Genomic DNA, 23,354 nt, shown 5'->3' on the forward strand with positions numbered 1-23,354 from the left:
TTAGGAGTCCTCTGGACTGCGTTCCCTAAACAGGGGGTCAGCCCAGAGCGCAGGAATGATGAGTTTCTCACTGACATTCTGCAGGGCCCCAGCAGATTCCTGGGTATCCAGAAGATTTTCTCCTGGGTTTCTGTGTCCACTGCTCCTGCTACCTTGGCTTAGCTGAGATGGGAAAGACAACACTAACACTTCTTGCCAGGGAGGAGAATGGTTTCCTGCTGCCTTTGAAATTCTCTGCAGTGTTATCTCAAGGCATCATCTTATCTCTGATCTGTAGTCACTTTGGGGGAATCCAACAGAAGCAGAGGCACTCTGCATTTAATTCCACCTGGGCTTTCCTGAAAGGCAGCCCGGGAAATGATCATGCCCCACACATCCGTGGGCAGGCAGGAGATGCACTGGGAGAAGAAAGACAGTGGTGTCAGGTACACAGTGTCATGCACAGGGTTACAGCTTGCTTTATGACTTGCCTAGAGAGGAAAAGAACAGGATTTGGATCTCGTCTCCTTTGCTTCCTCACGAGGGGCTTTGGAGCAAGCGGCTTAGATCCCAGAGTCTCCTTTCTTCATCTGCAAGTCTGAAAGGAGAATGCTTGCCTCCTGCAGTTGTTTAGAAGGCTAAATAAGATCAAAGCACCTAACAGCCTGGCCAATGCCTGGCACACAATTAGGAGCCCCCCCGCCCCAGGCAACTCCTCTTCCAGTTCATATTGTGCAAGGCTTGCCACATTCATCTCCTAGAGCAGATCTCCAATTATGTCACATCCTGCTCAACAGCACCCAGAGGCTCCCTATCACTCACGCAACAATGACCACATTCCCCAGCCTGTTGAGCCCCACATCTCTTGTTGGGTGCGATGTCCTCCACTTACCTCTGCACAGCTCACACATTCTGGAAAGCTGAGATCTACACTCGTTCTTTGTCATGCTTGGACTTCCCATGCCTCGCCTCCCAAACGTGGAGCACCAGCGCTGTCTCCAAGCCCCCTACCTTATACAAAGTCTGCTGCAAGGCCTTCTTCCACCATTTGTCAGAGCCATGGCGATCCCTATCCTCTATCCACTCGTTAGGTACGGTCTGAATCTCTCTTACAAAACTGCCGAACATTATAGTTCTTTGTGGCCATGTCTAGCTTTTCTTGCCAGCCTGTGAGCTTCCCAAAAGCAGGATTTGCTTGTGAATCATCATTGTATTCTGCCCAGCAACAATCCTCAGTATATGAATGAATGAGTGAATATGAGAATGAATGAATACCGTAATCCCTTCCTAACTCAATTTCCCCTCAATGGAATGCTAGCATATAAATATTTCTTTTAAAACCTTTCTGGCAACAAATGAGTATTTTAGTTTCATTAACTGTTATTGTGTTGCCCACTGGAGGTACTTTGAGAAAAAAAAGGAATTTAGGGATGGGATTTGAAAAGGAAATAAACAGATTCAAAGAGGGAAGACAAAGAGATGAGATTTTCCCTGAAGCCTTGGCAAAGATGAGGGGAGAGGAGGAGTAAAAACTCTAGCCCTGCAGCTTCTTCAAGAGGGAAGGGATGATAAGGCGCAGGTGAGAAGCCAAGACACAAGCTTTGGCCTGAAGCTGTGAAGGGAAGGGAGAGATGATGGTGTTTCATAACCCAGACACAAAAAAAGGGGCTTGAGAAAGACTTCCAGTGTTTCATGCAAGCATCAATGTCGACGTCACTGAAAGTGACTAGGACTCCAGCAGGAGGACCCTTGGGGACAAAGCAAACAGCTCTGTGTCCTAAAAGCCACCAGATGGTTGGCACTTGGGGAAAGGCCCAGACGCCAGAGAAAGTGCCTCTTCCCTTGCCCATCGTTAAAGCCGGGAGGCCACTTTCCTGCTGTCTTTGGAACTTGGGGTGGAGTTGGGGGGTGGTGGTGGGGGTAGTAAACTTCTAAAGAACAAGAAAGGGTACTAAAAATTAAAGGTAGAATAGGCATTATTGCCTATTTGAAATGCATAAAATGATAGTCATATCCTACTTAGTGTACTGCCTATTTTAATCTTGGTGAGTATAATATGATTTATAAGGACTTTTCAATGTTTGCTCCCAAACTGTCTTGTTAATTCTACTTGTGCCCATTACTTTTTCTACCCTTGCCAGGCACAGTGGCTCACGCCTATAATCCCAGCACTTTAAGAGGCTGAGGTGGGCAGATGACGTGAGGTCAGGAGTTCAAGAGCAGTCTGGCCAACATGCCGAAACCCCGTCTATACTAAAATTAGCCAGGCATGGAGGTGGGCACCTGTAATCCCAGCTACTCAAGAGGCTGAAGCTGGAAAATCACTTGAGCCTGCGAGGCACAGGTTGCAGTGAGCCAAGATTGTGCCATTGTACTCTAGCCTGGGCAACAAGAGCAAAACGCCGTCTCAAAAAAACAAAATTCTACCCTGAAGATAGTTCAGGGGCCAGTCTCCAGAGAGTACCAAAGGGAACTCTATACTTGGGCAGAGTCTGGTGAATGCTCCTGCCTAATAGAGTTACTCTTTATTTAGAATAATTTGTCATAAAGAAACATATTAAATGTAGTTGAAGACAACCAAATTTTACAAGTAAGTGGATTTTGTTTTTCATGGGTATTACCAGCAATTCCTTACCTTATAACAGTCATGTTTTCTTAGCAAGGATCCTAGATGTATGTATCTGGCAAATATGAATTCAGGGAACTTCTCAAATAATGGCTTTTGGGGACGTTAACCTGCTGTATCTAAGTGTATCCTTCATGCCTTATTCTTTAGCCTAGTGGGTCTCTTGCATAAAAAGGCATTTTGTAGTATTTTTCGTGGGTGAGTGTGGTAGTATGGGGCAGAAAAAGTACACAGACCTTGAAGCTTTGAGGGCCTGTGTTCAAATTCCTATTCCCTCTCTGGCAATGACCTGAGGCAAATGACCTAAAACTTTAGTACCTCCCCTTATCCTTCTTTTGAGTGGGGTAGAACTTCTTTTCCTCATTTGGAAAAACCTTTCATTTGTATAGCTATCTCCTTAGTCCTAGAGTCCCATAAATCAAATTTATAGGCATTGGATTCTAGGGCCAGTAAGGACCTCACATGTCTCTCAGTTCAGAGTTTCCCTCTTTCAGATGAGTAAACGGAGGCTGAGAGAGGGGAAGTCATTTTTCAGAGGCTGCAATCAGCAGCTGGGGCAGAACCAGAACTCTTCTATGGAAGATGTAACTCTTCTATGGAAGACGTAACTCTGCTGTGTAAGGCGTAACCAGAACTCTTCTATATAAGGTGTAACTCTTCTGTGTAAGGCGCGGCCAGAACTCTTCTATGGAAGGTGTAACTCTTCTGTGTAAGGCGCGACCAGAGCTCTTCTATGGAAGGTGTAACTCTTCTGTGTAAGGCGCGACCAGAGCTCTTCTATGGAAGGTGTAACTCTTCTGTGTAAGGCGCGACCAGAGCTCTTCTATGGAAGGTGTAACTCTTATGTTTAAGGCGCGACCAGAGCTCTTCTATGGAAGGTGTAACTCTTCTGTGTAAGGCGTGACCAGAGCTCTTCTATGGAAGGTGTAACTCTTCTGTTAAGGCGTGACCACAGCTCTTCTATGGAAGGTGTAACTCTTCTGTGTAAGGCGTGACCAGAACTCTTCTATGGAAGGTGTAACTCTTCTGTGTAAGGCGTGACCAGAACTCTTCTATGGAAGGTGTAACTCTTCTGTGTAAGGCGTGACCAGAACTCTTCTATGGAAGGTGTAACTCTTCTGTGTAAGGCGTGACCAGAACTCTTCTATGGAAGGTGTAACTCTTCTGCCCAGGTGACTCCAACACTCCCATGTGGTATGCTATGGGAAAATTGACCCATTCCACAGAGCAAGTGCCTTAGTCCACTTTTTGCTGCTGTAACAGAATGCCACAGACTGGGCAAAAGAAAAGAAATTTATTTGGCTCACAGTTCTGAAGGCTGTGAAGTCCAAAAGCATGGTACCAGCATCTGGTGTAGGCCTCCTGCTGCTGCTCTCAGGGCAGAAAGCGGAAGGGCAAGTGAGCACATGTGAAAGAGAAAAGCATGGGGGGCCAGCCTTCCTTTATAACAACCCATAATTGAGATAACTAACTCACTCCTATGATAATTCATTAATCCATTCACGAAGCAGAGCCGTCACAACCCAGGCACCTCTGTTGGTTCCTACCTCCCAACACTACCACACTGAGGAATTTAAGTTCCAACACTTTTGCAGAATACACTCAAACCATAGCAGCAAGACAGTAAGATTCAGAGAAGTCCAGTGACTTTTTTATCTGGTGAATCTGTGATAGACCTGTTAACGGGAGCCACTGACCACCAACCCTAGGTTTTAGCCCCATGCTCCATTCCCTGTCTACCCCCGTCACAGCATGCAGTCAAGCATTTGTGCAAATAACACTCAGTTCCCACTTGCTCCAAGCCCTGTGCTGGGTGCTTGGATTGTAAAAAGGGCATACCTTCATGATTTTAAGACAAGACCATTACTCCCATAGGACAAGGTGAAGATGGGAGAATACATTCAAGCCTCTCAGGAAGGCTGCATAGAGGAAGCATTTGTATGGGACTTGCAAGGTGCTAGGACCCTACTTGCTTCTATTCATTGCTGTGGGACCAGGAACAAGCCCCATTTTCATATGATGTGTGTTTGCAGTGACCGCTGGGTTGGTGGGGGTGGAGGGTCTGAGAGAAGGGATTGGGGCATCTTGCCACCTCACTCACTTGGATCTGTGTTCTCTGCTTCAACAGAAAAGATCCTGCACCGTCCTCCAGGATCCAATGGCCTTGGGGAAAGGGCTGCAGGGCCCACGGACATTGCTGACTCTTCGGAACGTGCTGACATGGAGCCAGGTCAGTCCCATGTCTTCTCTGATTTTCTGTCATTAGCTGCAAACTTGTGGCCTTGAAGAGAAATGCACTCTCAGACTTCCTTTTCAGGAAGCAGATGCAGTAGGTCTGGCAGGTGGCAACAGCTGCTGGAAACCAAGCTGGCAGCCAGTATGGTGGGAGGGCAAGGTGGGCGAGGATCAGGTGTCCAGCAGGTGTGTGATGAGGTGCTGGCAGCAAGGAGGTCCCATGTGAGTCTAGGACCACAGGGGCAGCAATGCCAATCAAGGTCATTCTGGGGTACAGAAGACCAGTGTGCAGGGCCCAGCGTCTGGTGGCTACATCTTGAGCTGAGCTGGAGTGAAATCAGAGACATAGTGGTGAATGGGATTTGCAGAGGTGACTGAAAGGCTGACCAGAAGGCAGGTAGTCTGGAGGCCAGGTCCAGTGGCTAAGATGGCTCTCTAGAAGCTTTTCCTCATGTTGCTATGCAGAAAAGCAATGAAAAAACAGCAAGAAACTTCTGGGTTCTGTGGGAAACATGGAATTCTGTTACGAGCTAGAGAAGGAACATGGTACAGAGAGGAGTGAAAGTTGGTCACATTGAGGGAGGCTGAAGATGCAGAGGAAGGATCCAGGGAAGAGGGAGCGTGCTCTTTATTGAAAACGTACGGTGAACCTACTAGGTACCAAGCACTTTTTCTTACCCTTACAGCAATCTTTCAGGATAGAAATATGTGTCTTGTTAGGCTTAGTTATGCTGCAGTAATAAATTAACTCCAGAATCCTAGTGGCTTAACATAGCAGAAGTTTATTTCTTGCTCACGCTCCATATCCATCCAAGATTGGTGGAAAGCTTTGCTCTACCTAGTGGCTTAGGGACCAGGCTGATGAAAGCTCTGCCATACTTAAGGGGTACCACCTGGATGATTGGGCACTTGGGTTTCTGTATCAGACAAGGAAATCACTGGGCGGTTGAGCATGGACTCAGATGCCTTGGTCCTGAAGTGACACACGACTCGTTGGTCAGAACTAGCCCTGTTGTCCTGCCTGATTTCCTGGGTTCCAGGAGGTGAGGAAGACACAGGTGTTTTAGAAGCAGTAACTCCCTCTGCCACAGTAGATATGATTTCCATTTTGCAGGTAAGGAATTGAGGCTTAGAGAAATGGTCTTGTCAAAGGTCTTCCAAAAAAAAAGTGCTAGAGTCTGGACCTTATATAACTTCTAATTAATCATTTAGTTAGTTATTTGACAAAGACATATGGAAGGTTTACCATGAGCCCAGCACTACGTTAGGCTCTGGGGATAGCACAAGGAACAAAAACAAAGGTAGTCTCTTCCTGCACCCTGACAGGTGTGTAACTACAAACTGAGATCAATGCTCTGGGGCCACATTTACCAAGGCACTGTGCCAAGTATTTGATTGACGCATCTCATTTGACTCCCATAACTCCATAAGGTATTCTGATGACCCGATTTTTTTAAGATAAGAAAACCAAGGCTTACTCAACATAATAAGATAAAAGCTGAAAGTAAACTCTTCAACCTCATCATACTCACGTGTAATAATGACATGAAAGTTAAAATTTTAAAGTCATTGAATCTAGAACTCCACCCCATCTGAACCTGAGGAGTGTGGTCTCTCCCTCCTCTCTAATGCCTCTCTCTCCGGGGACTTTCTCTCCCTGGTTCCCCAACACCCAGCCCAAGAGACTCTGCTGCTCATCCCCAGCAGCAGTCTCGAGCTGGGTGTTGGGGGCCTTCCACGTAGCTGGTCCCATTGAACTCATCTAAACTGGAGGAGGAAAGACGTTTTGGAAAAATATTAGGCTGCAGAATCTGAGTCTGGCAGGATAGAATCAAATGTGCACCCCGACACAGGCAGATTCTTCCATCTGGGATGTTCCCCTGTCTCTCCACCCTCATCTTCCACCATCCCTCCCCTTGTGTTCTGTGCTGTGTGTACACTGACCCAGTTACTTCTGCCCCGTGGTCAGCATTTGTGATCTCCTCCTCTGTCCCCACACTGGTCCGAGCACCATCTCAGAGCTCAGCCACTGCAGCAGCCTGCTCACCTATCCCTAAGGCTACTTGAAGGACCCTGAGCACCAGCATGTTTGCTGCTCAAGGAGCCACAGGGCCCTACAGGTGTGGGCAAGGTGGAGCCGAATGAAGGTGAGGACCCACCCTGACCACTGTGTGCAAAGGAACAGTCCTCCCCGGCCATTTCTTTCTGGGCCCCTCTTCTGCTTAAACGTTTCTCCATGGTGTCTGTCACTACCTGGTGCATATATTACTAGACAAGTTTAACTGCCTATTTTCTGTCTTCTTCTATTAGAACGTAAGCTCCACAAGGGCAGAGACCTACTCTGTTGGCCCCTGCTCTGTTCTCCCTGGAAAGATGCCTGTCACATGGCAGGCACCTCGTAAAGATTCAATGAGGGGAGCGTAAGAACAAATCATTGAATAGGGTCCATATTGTTACTTATTTACATGCTACTTACTGTTCAAGCCATCTAGCCTCCACATACAGTTCTTTCCTTCTGAAATGTCCCCACTGCCTTTCTCCTCCCACCACTAGCTCACTTTTCATGCAGTCACTCTGCCTGCCCAGGAGGATGAAGTTCCTTTACCACATGACACAGACGTCATCCATCCATCTCCATGAGCCTGGGGATTTCCTGGCAAGAATAGCTCCTCATCGTTGAGCGCCCAGTGCAGGACGCACAGATAGGACGTAATTACCGTCTATTGTCTTGAGCCCAGTGGACCAGAACAGCATCTGGCTTTGCACCCCAGGGGTCCCTTTCCTCCTCCCCTGTGAGTTCCCCTCTCCCTTGGTCAGGAGGCAGAGCCCTTGTTGCTAACTCAGCCTCCTCCTGCTTAATGGCTGGAAGATCAGGAGGAGGAGGTAAATGGGACACTAATGAAATTCAGAGAGAAAACTAAATCAGGAGGTGTTGCAAACACTGTGGAGGAGGGAGACGTGATTTAAAAGGATGTTTCCAGGGTGGGAGGAGGAAATGAGGACTGTGGAGAGCCCTGGAGTGAGCTTCACACAGCCTCACCTGTCACCCCTGCAGTGGGATGACCCCTGTGACTCACTTTAGCTTGCAGGGGTTTCACTTTTCAGTCTTTAAATTAGGGGTGTTTTCGTTGATTGACTCATTCATTCAGTCATGCCTTCCCACCCACTTGCCAAAAAGGATCTGAGTAGGTTAACAGTTTAAAAGTAAGTAATTAAGACCAAGAACATTTAATGAAAAACTTAAGGTAGAAAATAAACGACAAAAAAAAAACAGGGAAGAGGAGAAGACAAAGACATTCTCAGGATCACTCAGAAACAGGGGATCCTGGAAAGGGGTTACAAATCAATGTCTTGAGGATAGCCTGGGCCTTGGTGACGAGAAAATGTGGCCATGGGTGCTAAAGACCTTTAGGGATGGAACAGCTCTGGTCATGTAGCAATCATGACGGCTGGTGCCTCAAAACACTTTCAGATCCATGGTCCATTTCTTCAGTTATAAGCACTGACCATCTGCTACACGCCAGGGAACCCACATCGTGATTTTCTCCCTCTCTCTCATTAAATGTCACAATACCTTTCAAGGTAGCCATGTAAAGTTCACATTAGAGTTAAGGCTACCAAGGCACTGAGAGACTAAATTGTCTGTTAAGGAAAAAGTGCTGGGGAGCTAACTGTCCACATGAAAAAGCATGAAGTTAGACCCTTTCCTCACACCGTATACAAAAATTAACTCAAAATGGAGCCCAGTCATGGGCAGAAATTGCTGTCTGAAATGGCTGCCCAAGAACACTTATATACTTTGTCCTCCCCTGCCTTCCTGCCTTCTTCACAGCATGCCCTAAAGCAGCAGTGCTCACTCTCTCATTTCAGTGAAGTGTTTTACTCTTCAATGTTACTGAAGACCCCAGAGCGTTTTTATGTATGTGGATTATATCTGTCAAAATTGCCATGTTAGTAATTAATACTGAAAAAATAATGTTATAATTATTGTCACTTATTTAAATGACAAAAAAAATTACTTTAACATAAATAATATGTTTTTATGAATAACGACTTTTCCAAAAGAAACAAAAATGAATGGAATGGCATTGTTTCACATTTTGGCAAATCCCTTCAACGTTTGGCTTTATAGAGGGACCTGTTTCCACAGTCAACCTGGAAAACTCCACCGTGAGTTCATGAGAAAGTCAGAATGCAAGGGGAAAATGATGTTGTAACATTATTATAAATAGTTTTGACTCCACAGACTTCCTGAAAGGTTGTAGGGAACCTCAGGGATCCCTGGTGCACACTTTGAAAACTGTGGGTATAAAAGGTGAGACTCCAGAGTCCAGCGAGGAGTGAAGAAGAAGTCAACTGTGAATGTAGTAAAGAGAAGGGAAGTGGGAACAGTCTCAGTGGAGAGGGGATAAGCGTTCTCCTGGAATGAAGCCTCACTGCTGTAGGGAGACCTTAGGCCTTTGCACATGGTATTCTCTTGGCCTGGAATGATTTTCCCATCTTAGTCTGTTTAGCAGAATCTTCTTTGTGCTTTAAGGTCAAGTTGGTGTAACTGCCTTCAGATAGCCTTTCTTACCATCTTTCCAAACCCAAGGCTGAATTGAGCTACCCACTTCACCCAGAACCCTAGTGGCGAGCATTTAGGCAGACGAGTGGTTGCAGGTGGGGTTCCGGGGAGGTTGGGGGGAGGACTACCAGGGAAAGGTTTGGATGCTAGGCCAAGGGGATGGAGCTTTTTGTGATTGTTGTTTAAAAAGTCAGAAGCCACTGAAAGTGCTTTTACAAGCAACTTTTTTTTTAAAAACTAACATTTGATGTAGAATTGTTTATTTGTGTTCCTGATGCTACGACACAACCTTCAAAGTCAGCCAAGTATATAACATTAATATGCGTCCTCAAAACATCGACTTAGATAACCCATAGCCAGAGGTTCTCAACTTCTACAATGCAACTTCAACACTCAAAAGAGCACAATATGTTTCAAATCCCATCTCAATGCAAATTTAAGAGAAGCAAAGCGAACTGTATTATCAGACTATCAAAACCCAGTGAGATTCTGTAATTTAACATACCTACTTCTCAACTCTCTAAACTTCTCAACACTGAGGAGAGCTGCACAAATGTATGTATACAGAGGACCATGGACACCAACAGACACATAAAAGTCATCTGCCACTAATTCTAATTCATTAGCAAATAAAGTAATGTCAGTTATCTAGAAGAGAAGGGGAAATGAGAGGGAAAAAATGGAGGAGGAAAGAAACCAGCAGCTAACTGAGCACTCACGACGTGCCCGGCATTCTTCATGTCATCATCGCAGCAGTTCGGTGGTGTTCTCTCCATTTTCAGATGGATAAGCAGATTTTTCTTCCCTCGCTGCTCCCCAGGATACCTTGCTAATAAAACCCAGAGCAGGGATTCAGACTGCAGATTCACATCAGTCTGCCTCTAAGGCCCATGACTGCTTTTCCCACGACGCCACGCAGGCTTGGCGTTGTTTGCGTGGCCTTCAGTGTTCACTGCTGCGTACTGCTGCTCTTTTAAAGATGTGTTTCTATTGTATCTTTCCAAGCATATTTTTCAGTTCTTGGAAAATTGAACAGGGACACCAGTCTGCTCTTTGGTCTGCCCAGCTGGAGTCTACCATGGCAGCTCCTATGCGCACAGCAGACAATCCATAATCTCTGCTTTTGTGTTGCTTGCTTTCCGTGGAAGACATGACCACAATTAAGATGTAAACCACCCTGTGTTGCTATTAAATAGAGGTGCTGATGACAAGAGATTATTGCATGCTCAGGCCCTGTTCATCCTGGCCAGTGATGGGAACTGGAAAGTCAAAGGAGTTGGGACAGTGCATTTTTTCTCAGGGTCAAGCTGAAGAAATAATCCTAAAGAGGACACCGCAGTTTCTATATAAATATTGAGTAAAACAGACAAACCTTATGAGGCTAAGAGTATATTGTCCCATATGGTGCCAATTATGTCTGTTAAGCAAGGATAAACAAACATTTACTGAACTCTTACTATGGTTTGCTATCTATGCTAGTTATATTGTATGCTTTATCTTCACTATAAAAAACTTACATATTTTTGGCTCTAAGAGATAGAAATGTCCCCACGTCCAGTAATCAAACTGAGATGCAGAGAAGGACATATAGCTGATACCCGGTAAAGCTGGAGTTTGAAGCCAGGCCTGCCTGTCTTGTGCTTTGGAAATGCTATACTGTCCTCCACACAGGGAGAAATGCTGAGACTGGTCCTGGCAGGGTGCCATGCTCTGATGGTGAGGCTGGAGCAGTCCTCAGCAGTGCTGCGGTGGCCACTGATAACTTCATGCTGGTTTCGGCTTTCTCCCCAGACCGTGTCTCTTTCCTAGGCCGCTTCTGTTCGCCTGTGTTTGCACCTCCAGTCTCCACTTAGAGCACTCGGGATGGGATGCCCTCGGCGTCTCCATACCACCATTGTCTTTCGGCACCCAGTGTTTGCTTACTGACTCTTCCTGGTGGACCAACTGAACACGTGAATAGGCTTATGGAAGAAGAAGGAGCAGTGAACCTAAGATGGAATTTAAAAGGTGCCGCAGATTGCGCTTGAAACCCGATTTCCCGATTCGCTTAAAAAAGGAATCCTGTGACGGAACGCCTTCTGGTCCAAGGCTCCCATGCTTTGGGAAGGGAGCACCAGGCAGCCATAGAATCCAAGTGTGGCATTCTACCCTTTCCCAAGGCTGGCTCGGTTGGGGTTAGCAGAGTAAACTCAGCCACTGCTGTGGGTGTTGCTGCCCTTCCAAAACCCCTTTCACGCAGTCCTCCGTTACCCATCGGCATCCTCGGAGTGGGACCGCTGGACAGTGCTGGGTGTGCTGTCAGAATGATTGCAGAGCCGTTTACAAGCCAAGTGCTGGTTTACTTCCAAATGGGAAAGTTAGTGTCATTATCCTTGGTGGATTCAATTACCAAATCCTCCTAATCACAAGGCTCGCTTCCTGTTGCTGATTGCATCTGTGGCTGCACACCTCCGTGATCAGTTTACCCAAAGCCTTTAAGGTAGTGGCCTGAGGGCTGTTTGCAAGGCTGTGGACCTCTGTCACTATACTGCCTCGACTTACTCACTGGGAAATGGATGTCTTTAGACATCATCTACCTCCCCTTGCCTTTGTGAAAATTCCCTGGGTGGAAAGGAGCAATGAGAAGCACAGAAACCTTTGCCTCTTTGGATTCTGACCATAGTGGAAAAGCCCAGTGTGCAGAAAACACTCCAGGGGTGAGAACCGACATTTGTTGAGTACCTATTAGATGTCAGCCACTGTGCTAGGAGTTTCACAGTCCATTTAACCCTCACAACTACTCAGTGCAGTAAGCATTGTTATTTCTGATTCACAGATGGGACCACAGAGCCTCAGAGAGGGTCAGCGACTTTCAGTCACACAGCTAGGAAGTGGGGGAGTCTGGAATTATATCAAGGTCATCTGCTACAAAACTGAGCTTCTTCCCGCTGGGTTGTAAATAATCACAAGAACAACAACAACAAGAACTAAAATTCATGGCATGGTCAGTACCCGCCTGAGTAGTATTAGCTCATTTAATCGTTACAACAACCCAGTGATATTAGGTATTCTTATCAGCCCCATGCTACACACGAGGAAACCAGGGTGGAGAGAAATGCTTTCAAGATGAATAATTCTCCAAAAATGGGTCTTCAGAAGGCAAGCCTCAGCAATCTGTCACTGTTTGTTGCTCTGTCATAAATAGCACTTGTCTAAAATAAGCAAAAACCTTACTCATAGATGTGCTTAATACTATGTAGCAATTGATCATTAATTTCATAGTGCCTGTCTGTCCCACTGGAATGGGTGTTCTGGTGGCTGTTAATCTCTGCTAGTCACTGAGCTGCCCTGGGCTCTGGATACAATTCTAGAGCAGGAATTCCAGGATGTTAAGAGGCAAGCCTGTTAGAAGGCCATATGGTACAGTGACAGAGAGCAGGCTCTGGAATCACACTGGAGTCCATTTCTGGCTTACTAGCTGTGGACGCTGAGAAAGTTACTTAATCTCTCTGTGCTTCAAATTCCTAATATGTAAAGTGGGTATGACAAGAGCCCATACCTCAATGGGTTATTGCAAGAACTAAAAACCTATAAAATGCTTATAATCATGGGGAGCATTAAAAACAGTTGCCCAGTGGATGTGATATGTTGTACGATGGAATAGTTTGTAGAACTAGACTTAAGAGGTCATCTGCTTCCACTTTTCACTTGCAGATGAGGAAACAGAGGCCCAGGCACAGGCAGTGATTATCTCAAGTCAAACAGCATTTCAGTTTTCTGATTCCAGTGCCACGGCACACTCCGATACTGTAAGCCATACTTAGAACAACAGCCCCAAGAAGCTCGTACGTTACTCTCATTTCTAGAAGTTTTAGGTGGTAGTCTCTGAATCTACCTTATATTTTTTGACAGTCTGGTATCCTTTGTTGATATTTTTGCTACCCTAATATACCCAATATTTCTTTAAATATTGCACACACTTATTTTCTGATCATTTAGTACCTGTAGTGCTAGGTCTAATTCTTTTGTTCATTGTTTCTGCCGCTGCTTTCTGTCCCACGTAGGCACCACGTTTTGACAACTACTAGTATAATTTATGCATTTCCCACAGGAACAGTGTTATTCCCAAGGGGGCAAAATTGGTTCTTGGGGAGATTTAGGGGGTGAAAACAATCTTATGACAATGTTTTCTGGCCTTCCAGGGGTTGCAGTGTGTGAACAGATGTTACTGTGCATCCTGCAGTATATCTGCAGATCCAGATTTTATAGGAAAGAGGGGGTCTTGGAGAACAAAAGTGTGTAAAGGCTCCTGTTGTCAGCAGTGGGAAAAGTGATAACGGAAGGAAAGGTTGAGATCCACCCACTGGTATATATAACAGAGTGAGCAGCAGCACTGCAGCGAGATATACCTAAGTTCAAATGCTGCCTCCCTCATTTCACAACCTGTATAACTTTGGACAAATTCATTTTCATCTCTCTGTGCCTCCGTTTTCTTATCTTTAAAATGGGATACTATAATAATACCTCCTTCTTATACGGTTGTTCTGAGGATTAAGGGAAATAATATACATAAGGCTCCTGGCCCTTAGTAGGTATTCAATAAATGTTGTGTATTAGTTTCCTACCCCCACCCAGCCCAACACACATGTTCAGAAAAAGGCCCAGAACTGCTGGAGTTGCTGAGAGAGTTGCTTTTCCGACAGGCCTTGAACAGCATGCGTAGGAGAGTCTCCCTCTCTGGGCGCACGTAAACACCCAATGTCCCAAGAGTTCTTGGAATTATCTTGGAGGGAGACACGGTGATCCATGTGGCTTATCAAAGAAAACATTTCCTGGTTCTTCCTTCATAGGCACCATTAATATTCAGCCTGTTTGGAGCAATTCACTTCGGGGAAGTTGAGCGATCAAGGTGGAGTGAAAGCTTCATAGTGATTGTCTGTTAAGGAGGCAGAGTTTGGGGTTTTCCCATGAGTTACTAGTTAATTCCAGGGCCTCAACTTGAGCTCCCAGCTTCTAAGGTATCTGTAACCCATGTGGGAAGATACTGTTGAGCCAGGCCCAGGCACACGTGATATGATTGGAAGGGAGGGGCTGGGGGATGGCAGAAAAGGGGGATGGAAGAAGGGTTTTGGAGATGTCAAGGATCTCTGAGAAGGGAAGGCTGGATGGCTCTTCTTTGTTACCCCTGAAACTCCCTACTTCCTTCTGTCCACGTTCTCAAGTGCCCCAGTGAGGGCCTACATAGACTAGAATTGCCTAAATAATTTCTGCCACGTAATAATAGGTCCTCATTATGTATTGGTTGAAAAATGAGCTTTGTCCCCCATAACTAAAATTATCATTAAATAAAGTGTTATGTATTTTACCGCATTCTCTCTTTTAATACTCACAGCAACTCTATTGTTTTTATCATTCCCATTTCACAGATGAGGAAACTGAGGGCGAGAGACGTTAGGACATTGCCCAGATGACTAAATTGCAGAACAGGCGAGGAGGGGATGCGGAGGAGATTGCCCTGCTTATCTTTCAGCCCTGGGTTTCTATCTGCTCTGTCAATAAGGGGACCTTCCTCAGGGTAGGGCCAGGGCTGATTCCGTTCTGAATCCCAGTGCCTGGCACAAGGAAGGGAGCAAAGAGCCTCCCTTCCCAGCAGGGGGCGTGGCTGTCCCCCTCCTCCCAACCCTGTTAGAGCCATCTTCCCAGGGCATTCGCCACCCCTGACTCCTGTCTGGGCCTGTCCAATCCCAGTGTGACAGGTGACTCACCTCTGCCACATTGCTCACACGAAGCAGCAGCACCCAAGCCTGCCAACCAGGGAGCTGTGCCATTTTCTGCACAGCCAGGCAGAGGGACCGTCTTTCTGACACCAGCTCTGCCCCCCCGAAAAGACCTGTCTGCTGCGGTGAAGAGCACTGTCTGAGTGGTTCATTATCTCTGCCCAGAACATGTCAGGGCACAGGCCTAGCAAACCCGGACATCTGGAGAAACTCTCTGTAGCTCCCCCACCCTCCAGCCTCGGCCTCCCGGTTTCCCACGCTTCTCCCCAGCCACTACAGGAAACACACACATGCAAGAAATGCAGGGAGTCGGGAGGCACTGGAGACAAACTAGTATAAAACGAGAACATGGTCTCTTGCTCTGTAGACTGTGTAGAGCATGCTGCATTCGGCCAGGGTTTTCTGTACTTTCCCTCGCTGGCCTCATAACAGCCCATTGAAGGGTAAGGGGTTGTTGTTGCCATCTCAGCTGGGGAGATGAGGGTCTGCTCAGCTGAGGCACTGTGGCTTCTCTCAGAGGAGTGGCAGAGCTGGAGGGACCCTTGATATCTTCTCACCCAACCTTCTCTCCCAGTCTAGACCCAAGGAGGGCGGGGGCTTGCCACAGCTCACTTGGGTGGCAAGTGGCAGAGCCAGGGCTTGAACCCAGAACCCACTGACTGCAAAAGTCAGTGGCAAAGCCAATCCTTTCCTCCCATTATGTGGGGAGATCTCAGAAAGGGAAGAGGGGAGTGTGCCAAGGTCTAGCCCTGATGGCCATGTGGACCCGGAGCCATGGGTAGCACCTGGGGAGCCTTAAGAACTATAGCTTCCAGGCCTGGAGAGGTCCTTACCATCAGGCTTCCTTGTGCTTGTGTCTTGTCTTAGAGGCCAGGGGCAAGCTCTGACCCAGCCTTGCCCAGTAGAGGGGTGGAGTGGGGAGGCAGAGCAGAAATGGACCCTGTTGAGTGGGGTGTGTCTGGAGCACTCTAGGGAAAGGAGGTCTCCCGTGCTGGCTCAGCAACCTCACCAAGCACTTGCAGTCATGGGAGGAGGTATTGCCTCCTTCTCCAAGACAAGCTGAATATTAGTTCACCAGAATGGTAACATGCAAAATAAAGAAGAGGTTCAGAAAAAAAGCACTTAAACTAAGGTGCTGGGCCTTCAGAGACATTGAAGAAGGAGCTCAAGATGGCCTCTGGGATAGCGCTCCTATCAGAGGTCAGCCTGTGACCCTCTCTAGTTGGTGATTTTCAGTGACTTCCTGTGGTTCTCCAGAGGAAGCCCAGACTTTTCACTTCACAGTATCATAGGAAGCCCTAAATTATCCCCCACATTTTTTTTTTTTTTTTTTTGAGACAGGGTCTGGCTCTGTCACCCAGGCTGGAGTACAATGACACAATCTTGGTTCACTGAAACCTCTGTCTCCTGGGCTCAAGTGATCCTCCTACCTCAGCCTCCTGAGTAGCTGGGACTACAGGCACATGCCACCATACCTGGCTAATCTTTGTTTTTTTGTTTTTTTGGTTTTTTTGGTAGAGATAGGGTTTCACCATGTTACTCAGGCTAGTCTCAACTCCGGAGCTCAAGCAATCCACCTTCCTCGGCCACCCAAAGTGCTGGGATTTCAGGCATGAGCCACCATGCCCGGCCACCTGTATTATCCCTTTTCCCAGAAGAGTTTATCACAGATGGCAGGGAGCTCAGGCTCTGGTTTCAAATTTGGGCTGCTCTATTTCTAAAATATGTCCCCTAGAACAAGTTACCTAGCCATACTGTGCTTCTGTAACTTTATGTGTATAATTGATATAGTAGTAATAACAAAATAATGCTGTTGATAGGGTCAAATAAGGTAATACACATAAAGCATGTGTGGCAACACGTGGCCCATAGTTTACACTCTCAGTATTAGTCGGGATATTATTATTATTCTTGGCAACAGCAGCAGCAGTAGCAGCTTCAGTAGCAGTGCTTTCTGGCCTTTGTACCTTACAAAGCTCTTCCCTCAGTGTGTGGAGCCCTTTAGATACTTTCAGCCTGGCAAACTCCTGCTCATTCTCCCATATCCCCCTGGAGGTGAACTTGCAGGCAGTCTGCCCCGACCCCACAGGCTCATCGCCTCGCTTCTGCCCTATCCCACAGCAGATGGCCTCTGTGGCCTTTCCAGCACATGTCACCATTCTCTGGGCACACAGGCATTTCTACGTATCCTGCCCAGGAGCTCTTGAGGTCAGGGAGGTATCTGAGCACCAGGAAGGCCCTTAGTAAATATTTATAGCATGAATTTGTCACTGCCCCATGCCCTACCCAGAACTAAGAAATTCATAATTGGCGTTGGCAGGGATTTAGGCAAAGAAGGTTAAAGCTACATAGTAAGGGGTGTGTCCATTTTCACACGGCTGATAAAGACATACCCCAAACTAGAAACAAGAAGTTTAATTGGACTTAGAGTTCCACGTGGCTGGGGAGGCCTCAGAGTCATTGGCAGGAGGTGGAAGGCACTTCTTACATGGCAGCAGCAAAAGGAAATGAGGAAGAAGCGAAAGTGGAAACCCCTGATAAACCCATCAGATCTCATGAGACTTACTCACTATCATGAGAATAGCACAGAAAAGACCGGCCCCCATGATTCAGTTACCTCCCACAACACGTGGGAATTCTGCGATATATAATTCAAGTTGAGATTTGGGTGGGGACATGGGCAAATTATATCAGAGTATAAGAGGCACACAGGAAGCCAGGGCTACACCTGTGTCCCCTGCACCTTAGTGTCACAGAGAATCAAGGAGGGCCTCATTGTCTACCACTGGCAACAAAAGCCCCATGTAGCTTTGACATCAAATTAGAAGAAAGCGCTCAGTTCCTTCCCTATTGGAAGGATTCTCTGTTCCAGCACTGTTCAGGCAGCCACTTTCCTGCAGTCCCAGACCTCTCTCAAGGCCTTCAGGAGATGCCAGGTTTCATTCTGTTTCCTTGGCTTTTTCTTGTGCCTTCTTTGAGCACACTGGGGCATTTCTAGATGTCCTGACTGGGAGCTCTTTTCTTCTGCCTTCTTTTTGATTTTCCCACTTCAGGCAGTGCATCCGGACACCTAGGCAAGGGAAAGAGCTGTTCTATAGGGGAGGATTTCCTAGGCACTTGCCCAGAAGGACTTAGACTTTCTCACTCCCTATAAGGCCTAGAACCCTGAAGACAGCGGGCACCCCGGCCCTGTTCCTGGCCTTAGCATTCACCCTGAGCTCTGTACTCTGGCCTGCCCTCTTCTCAGCATGCTGGCTGCATGAAGTTGGCTCAGCATTGCTAGTGCCTCCTTTCTCTCTTCCTTCACTTCAATTATAAAGTGTTCCTGGTATCAAAAACATAGAGTGTCCGTATGCCTACCCCTTAGTTGAAGAATTAAATTTTTCTAGGTATTAGAATAGTCAATACCCACCACCCAATTGAAGAATTAAAACATTCTAGGTATTATAATAGCCAAAAACTGGAATTAGCCTAGATGTCCCTCCACAGGTGAACAGCAAACTGTGGTCCATTCATGCTATGGAATGCTACTCAGCACTAAAAAGGAATGAACTATCTCATGTATGACAGTTCGGATCAGTCAACAGTGAATTATGCTGATTGAGAAAAAAACCATCGCAAAAACTTAAATGTCTGATTTCATTGATGTTTGAAAGGACAGAATTTTAGAAGTGAAGTGGGTGGTTGGTGGAGTTGAGGATCTGGGCTGAGGGTAGAAGGGAGGTGGGCATGGTGATGAAAGAACACGTGAGAACCCTTGCCCTGACAGCGACATTCTGTATCTTGACTGTGGCGATGGCACACAAACCTATGTGAGTGGTAAAATTGTACAGAACTTAACACATACACACGTGAATACCAGTCAAATGGGAAATCTGAATAAGATTGGTAGACTGTATGAATATCCATATCTTGGCAATGACAGTATTTTATACTTTTGCAAAATGTTACCATTGGGGAAACTGAGCAAAGTATACAAAGGACCTATTTTTTCTTAAACCTGCATGTGAGTCCTTAATGATCTCAATGGAAATTTCGATTTTAAAAAAGAAAGCTCTTGCAAGTAACTTCTTAAACATAATAGGTACAATTGAAGACCACGGTGTGCCCCCCAGTCTCATTCCCCTCCTTCCGAAGAGGCAGCCGGTACCTGGAACTTGGCACTGCTCATTCCCATACAGTTTTGTACTTTTACTACCTATGTGTGTACCCACAAACAATAGATGCTATCATTTGGTATGTCTTCCAACTTTATACAAATTGGGTTTGTTGGAACTTCTCACTGTGTGTAAGCCGTGGTGTGACTGTCGTAGAGCTCACTGATCCTTTCTCCCGTTGCTGGACTGAGTTGTTTGTTTCCGGTCTTCCGGCGTGAGCCGTGTTGCCTTGAAGGTTCTTGCTGATGTCCTCTTGTGCACATGTGCAAGACTCTCCCCGGGTGCATCTTCAGCTCTACGAAACACCACCAAATTTCCTTCCAAACTACCCCGATTTATTCTCCTCTATCTGTGGCTCTGCATTTTTGCCACTGTGGTAATATCAAGCGTTAGTTTTTGCCAATCCAGTGGGTGTGAAACGGTATCCTACTGTTTAAATTCCCTTGTCTTCTTCTACCGTGAAGCATGATTCTGTGCCCACATCGTATCTCCCCCAAGCAGACTGGAAACCTGTAGTCACAGCTCCCGGAGATAGGTGCCTAGGCCGTAGTAGGGGCTCTAGATTTGTTGCGTGAATGATAAAAATAATTCCAGATGCTCTCACTTGGAGGGATTATAGTTGCTTTTTCTTCATTTCATTTTTTCTTTTTATTTAACAATTGCTTTTTTAAAAAACAGCTTTATTGAGAGACAATTGACGTATTCATACTGTCATTTAAAATGGACAATTCAATAGTTTTTAGTATTTGCAGAGTCAGATAACCATCACCACAATCCATTTTAGGAAATTTTCATTATTCTCCCCAAAAGAATAATTTCTTTTAATAATTTTTAATAATAAAGAATAATTAATAATTTTAATAAGAAAGAATAATTAACAGTGACTGTTAATACCCATTAACAGTCACTCCACATTTCTCCCTAACCTAATGCCTCCATTGACTCCCTGCACCACCTTATTCCCACCCCTGCTCTGAGCAGGCCCAGGCAACCACGAATCTGCTTTCCGTACCTGTGGATTTGTCTATTCTACACATTTGATTGTATAAATGAAATCATACAACATGTGTTTTGTTTTTGTTTTGTGACTGGCTTCTTTCACTTAGCATGTTCTCAAGGTTTATCTAGGTTGTAGTACGTGCTAGTACTTCCTTCCGTTTTGTTGCCAAATAGAGAAGTTTCACTTTCCAGTTTCAGATTCCTGTGAATACAGTACAATAAGATATTTTGAGAGAGAGATCATAGTCACATAACTTTTATTATAGCGCAGTCAGCCCTTTGGACATAGAGGTTTGCATCCATGAATTCAACCAACTGCAGATAGAAACCCACAATTACAGGCTGTACTATGCCACTTTATATAAGTGAATTTGGATACCTGGGGGGGTCCTGGACCCAATCCCCCATGATACAGAGGTCTGACTATATATTGTTATAATTTCTCTCTTAATTATTATTAATCTCTTATTGTTCCTAATTTATAAATTAAATTTTATCATAGGTGTGTATAGAAAAAAGCATAGTATATACAGGGTTTGGTACCGTCCTTAGTTTCAGGCGTCACTGGGGGCCGTATCCTCTGTGTATAAAGGGAGAAAACTGTAATATTCCATTGTGTACACATACCGTATTCTACTTACCCAATTCTCAGTTAATGGACATTTGGGTTATTTTAACCTTTATGCTATTATGAATAATGCTGCTATAAACACTTGTGTACACATTTTTTTCTGCATATGTTTTCATTTCTCTTGGACAAATACCTAGGTGTTGAATTGCTGGCTCATGTGGTGTATTGAACTATTTGAGGAACTTCCAGAATGTTTTCTAGAGGCTGTAGCATTTTACATTCCCAGCAGCAGTGTTCGAGGGTTCAAGATTCCCCTCCTCTCCACATCCAACAATATTTGTTATTGTATGTCTTTTTTATTGTCGCTCAATCATGGGCGTTTGAATCGAGCAACCTGGGTTGGAATCCCAGTTTTGCTGTTTACTAGTTGCAGTACCGTGATTAACTTTTCCCTCCAGTTTCTTCCTCTGTAAAATGGGATTAAGAATACCCACTTTGTAGGACAGTTGTGAAAACGGATTAAACCAAGACAATGGTAGAGCCTTTAGCACAGTGTGGGATGCAGCTGGCTGTTATGGGAACAGAGTAACAGTGACAGCTTGTTATTATGGGCCTCCTTTAGTACATGGTCTTTCTGTCTAGGATGCTCTTAAAGCCACCTAGAAACACCTTGAGCATGTCCCCTCAGCTGGCTGGGGGCTAAACTGTGCGTGAGTGAAAATCCCAGAGAGCTGCACTTCACAAATGCCCAGAACTCATAGTGGAAGTTACAGCAGATCCACCATCACCTTGATTCTCAGAGTGCCCAGGAGACACCGCTGGACTGTCCCAACCTGGCACCCCCCCAACATCAACCAAACAAATGCTACAGGAGACAGAGGGACACAGAACCTTTGCAGGCTCCAGATTAAGAAGCTTCAAATTGGATCTGAACCATGCGAGTTTACTTAAATTGGTTTTCTTTTCCTTTCTTTCTTTGGCAGGAGCCAAATTTTTCATGCCATCATTTTTGCGACAATCACAAACATCATCTGCACACCCAGACATTGTATAGGGGGAAAAAGATGATTACTTGCTGATTGCTACTGTTGTTCATTTTGGAGATGACTCTGGATGAGAAAGACACAGCTGCATGTGGAAGAGGCAGAAAACAGCAGCTCTGTGAAGCTGGAGCATGGGGAGGGTGGAAGGGGAAAGTCCCTCGCAGCAGGGAAGACCTGGCAGTCAGAGTGGCTGTGGTTCATGGGACGAGGTCCTGTTCATGGCAGTGCTGTGACCAGTGTCTACAGGAGGCAGCAAAGACATCATCTCCTCCCCCACCCTCTTCCCCAGTCCTTCCCATCTTAGTCAGTGGACTGGCAACTTGGGTGCCACCCTCGTTTTGCCTGCTTTGTCTCACACACCTGACCGGTCACAAAGCCACGTGAATCCTATCCTGTAAATCTCTCAAATGCATCACGTTCCCTCCATTCTCTCACTCTTGGATCACTGCAGCAGCCTCCCCACTGTCTCCCTGCCTCTCTGCCTTCTAGCCTTGCTCCTCCTGATGACTCATTCCCCAGCCCACACTGATCTTCCCATAAAACAAATGAGATCAGTCACTTCACCTGAAAACCCTACAGTGGTTTCCCTTCATCCTCAGGATGAACTCAGAGAGCTTTCAGCCACTTGCCTCATCCCTTCTTCCTGCCTCTGTAGGCTCCTGTGAGTCTCCGTTACTGCACGTACTATATTAGTGGTTCATTTATCCTCTTCCCCATTCTCCCCTGCACTCCCTAAGGACAGGAATTCTGGTTTATTCACCCCAGTATCCCCTGCATCTAACAGAGCTTCTGACGCATGGTAGGTACCCGATAAGTGTGTATGATTTGAATTGTCTTTATGATTTTCAGAACTCTTTTGCCTAGTTATTTCTCTTTTGACCCTTACCACTCTGAGGTACACATGGTAGGAGTTATTTCCATTTAAAAATAGAAAACCCAAGACTCAGAGATCGTAATTAATGGTCTGAGGGTCCTACATAGCAGGCAAATGGCATAGCTGCACTAGCCACTGCTCCTCCACAGGAGGCATCACTAGAATCCCATGAGAAAGGAGAGGCAGAAGGCTATTTCTGTGGTTCTCCAAGGGTAGTCCCTGGACCACCAGCATCAACACTACAGTTGAAAATGAAAATTTCAGTCCCTACTCACAAGATGATAAAATAGCAAGAGGCCAAGCCCAAACTTCCCAGCTGCCTTCTTCCAGCCAAGATCATATTCTCTGTGTTGTCTGAAGTCCTGCTTCTGGAGTTATTCATGTCCATGCGTCCTAATGATGTGCTTTGCTGTACCAGTGGGAACAAAAGCTTCTTCCTACAGACCCTCTGCAGCATGAACTTTTTCAATGAGGTTAGAAAGCTGTGTAGGGCATAATTATAATAGTGTTCATCCTTTAAGCATACTCTCTACAGGGACTGATTAAA

General features: G+C 45.8%; 1 protein-coding gene across 5 annotated transcripts in view; it reads left to right on the top strand.

Moving 5' to 3' along the window:
- TENM4 (teneurin transmembrane protein 4) overlaps nucleotides 1-23,354 on the top strand; it is a 3,045,593-nt gene that overhangs the window by 2,450,041 nt on the left and 572,198 nt on the right. For all 5 annotated transcript variants that reach the window (XM_074400388.1, XM_074400391.1, XM_074400392.1 and 2 more), the window contains one exon: nucleotides 4,734-4,835. In XM_074400388.1, coding sequence (XP_074256489.1) covers nucleotides 4,826-4,835 — 10 coding nt within the window. In that variant the 5' untranslated portion in view covers nucleotides 4,734-4,825. The remainder of the gene's footprint in view (nucleotides 1-4,733; nucleotides 4,836-23,354) is intronic.

Source organism: Saimiri boliviensis, chromosome 6, assembly GCF_048565385.1.
Source record: "Saimiri boliviensis isolate mSaiBol1 chromosome 6, mSaiBol1.pri, whole genome shotgun sequence".
Taxonomy (NCBI): domain Eukaryota; kingdom Metazoa; phylum Chordata; class Mammalia; order Primates; family Cebidae; genus Saimiri; species Saimiri boliviensis.